The 3095-nt window shown below is 35.3% G+C and overlaps 1 protein-coding gene across 6 annotated transcripts in view; it reads right to left on the reverse strand.

Annotated features, from left to right (window-relative positions):
• Positions 1–228: 228 nt before the first annotated feature.
• LOC116850302 (WD repeat domain phosphoinositide-interacting protein 2) overlaps positions 229–3095 on the reverse strand; it is an 8830-nt gene continuing 5963 nt past the window's right edge. For all 6 annotated transcript variants that reach the window (XM_032828421.1, XM_032828420.1, XM_032828422.1 and 3 more), the window contains one exon: positions 229–1539. In XM_032828421.1, coding sequence (XP_032684312.1) covers positions 1424–1539 — 116 coding nt within the window. In that variant the 3' untranslated portion in view covers positions 229–1423. The remainder of the gene's footprint in view (positions 1540–3095) is intronic.

Below are 3095 nucleotides of genomic sequence, written 5' to 3' on the forward strand. Positions count from 1 at the left end.
TATATGTGTATATATATATATATATATATATATATATATATATATATATATATATATATATAACGTTTTTTATTCGAAAAAAGAACATGAGCTTCCTTTGTTGAACACAGAAGACAAAGATTCAATCATCTAAAAATATAGTAATCCAACGAAATAATGTACAATGAAGACTTTTCTTAATAGTGGGCTACATTTTCAATTCAAGTGTACGATCTAAATTTCAGGAGATGTGAAGAAAGCGGAGGTTTAATTTCATCGATTTTCAGGCACACACGATTTGCATAAACGCAATGGACATAACGTACAGATAACCTGGCAAATGAGAAGCGGCGGGTTTATTTACAATGTATTTCGCGTCGGAATATGGATATGTCGGGCTGAAAATTCCTTTCTCGCCGTTATTATCGACGTTTTCAAGAAACCTCGAATCTTTGAACGAGACGTACTCGTTGACACATAGTGCCAGTTTTCCCAAAGAGTCACAGATGATGTTCCTAATGTTTTTCCTTATATTCATAGAGTCATCGATCTATTAAAAATTATCTTTTAACAAAATCCAAGTACACCAGATCATTATTAGTTTTTCATCATTCGCGCAAGGCGTTCAGGACAGGTACAGTCGTGGTATGTTCGTCGACAGCGGCGCGGAACGCTTGAAATGATCATATTAATTACTCTGGTCCGCGATTTCTCAATTACTCAGAAATTTCGTGCAGATAGGCGCGGATGGCACGCGCGAATCCCGTAGATATCTCGGTCCCTCATACTGAGCGCGTAGTTTACAATTAAAACGTAGGTAACTTCTCTATTCAATTATTTGTTAAAAAATATCTTCGTTTCTACATAAGTAAAACGCTCTTCTATCGTATAAACCTCAGAAGATGCCCGTTCATTCGCGCTCCTATGCGCGCCTATCCATCATTGGATTACTATATCTTTCCGGAAGCTGCATTCGCGTATGCTGTCTAACGAACGAACGAACGAACAAAATCCCGATACCAGCGGTTTAATTCGATAGTATCGAAACGATACAACCGAGAGTGTCGCTCGAAGATACTTCTCTCTTCTCTCCAGGACAGTGTCGCGTCGTGATTCCGGACTGTCGTATGAAAAAGTGATTTTCCTTCCTCTTAACGCGATGGTCGCAGTCGCCTTAATGAACCAATGTGAACATCTCGTTGAGATTTTCAACGACACTCTCGGTGATGTTGTCCGGGTCTCTCAGTTTCGTTTACTGAATACTCAGGAGAGCAGCGGGATACGGCCATTTATGTGTAATACTGGACGTCCTCTGGTCTCTGTGCCCCCTTTCGTTGCTCCTGCACGAATTCTCGTCGCTGTCTCTTTCGTTCTATCTTTTCCCTTTTTCTTTCTTTTATCTCCGCTTTGAGCTTTTGATATGCCATTAAATCGCGTTCCACGCTCAGTCTGCCCTTTGCGTGACAGGTGGAAACTCGGAATCGTCATCCAGACGGAACGGGCCGCCGCCCTTCGGTGGGCTTTCTGTCGCCGCTATCATCTCCTGATACTTCTCTGACTCTACAAACCCATTCACATTTAGATTATCAGGTCCGGCTCCTGTCACATTTTAAGCGGATGTAACGATAAAGATGTTATATAGATCAGCGCTCAATGATATATTTTATGCATTCAGATACACATATACTGACTTGGAGATCGTTATTGTGGAGCACGCGTGAATTTTTACAATGGAACTACTAGGACTAGAAATATTTAGAGTTAAAGGTCGCAAGTGTTACACAAACATGAATGATTTACTGTGAGATGTTTCTTTTTTTTCTCTTATCTGAATGCAAATAACAAATATTTCATTGACTGTCGCTTTTACGTCGAATTGCCGTGAGGTACATCCACTAATGAATTCGTTAATGATATGAAACAGTGGTCTTCTCTGGGAAAATGAGAATTCGGCCATTCGGTTTCCTATTGCATATATATATATTATTGTCGTGTGTAATAAAATAATCTAAGAAATCGGCAGAAAAAAATTGTTTTAAATGATATGTATGTGTGCGTGTGTGGTATGTGTGTGTATATATATATATGACATTATCTATCTTTTGTAAAAAAAAAAAAACAAAAAAAAACACGTAATGTAGTCACTCATGTAGTCGTGACATTTTCGAAAATACACTCAACAGTAAATACAAAAATATAAAAATAGTAAAAAAAAAAAATATATATATATATATAAAGGCCTGTTCGCAAGAATAGACAAATCTGAGCAGCGTGGTACTATACTTTCACAAATCTAACAAGGTTTTACATCTCTGATATTTTACACTTTACCCTGTGTTCAACTGCATTATTTTTTATTACATATATATACATATATATTTACAAAATATGTATTTAGAGTGTCCCGCCACTACCGCATTATCTTTTTAAGGGCGGATTCCTGAGGTAATTTGAAAAAAAAAATCTTAATGCAAAAATGTCGAGGCTATAATATTTTTCAAATTATAAACGATTAAAGTTGATCAATTATATTGAGTACAGTACACGCAATCAGGTACGGTACAACACACAATGGTACAGGCACATAAATGAGAATTTGCATAAGATATGAAATTAGTAAATCTCTGAAAGAAACATCAAATGTGTGACAGCTTATTGATTCTCATAAATATGTTGTGATATTTTATTCATAACATTTTGACGAAATTGTTATTATTTACGATATGTTTATTTAAATGATAGAAAAGGCAGATTATTATTACATACGTTGTTGTATGTATGGAACTTCCATATCAATATTTGGAAAAGAGGCGACATGTACATGCACCTGTACTATTGTGTGTTGTACTGTACCTGAGCGCGTGTACTTTAGCCAGTATAATTGGTCAACTTTAATCGTTTATAATTTGAAAAGTATTATAGCCTCGGTATTTTTGCATTATGATTTTTTTATTCAAATTACCTTAGGAATCTGCCCTTAAGAGATAATGCTGTAGTAGTGGAACACTCTATATAATAAAAAATAATATAGTCGAGTATACAAAAGGTAAAAAATAAATCAAAATTTATATATATATATATATATATATATATATATATATATATATATATATATA

Source organism: Odontomachus brunneus, unplaced genomic scaffold, assembly GCF_010583005.1.
Source record: "Odontomachus brunneus isolate Ranch 3 - 2012 unplaced genomic scaffold, Obru_v1 Obru_scaffold_142, whole genome shotgun sequence".
NCBI lineage: Eukaryota > Metazoa > Arthropoda > Insecta > Hymenoptera > Formicidae > Odontomachus > Odontomachus brunneus.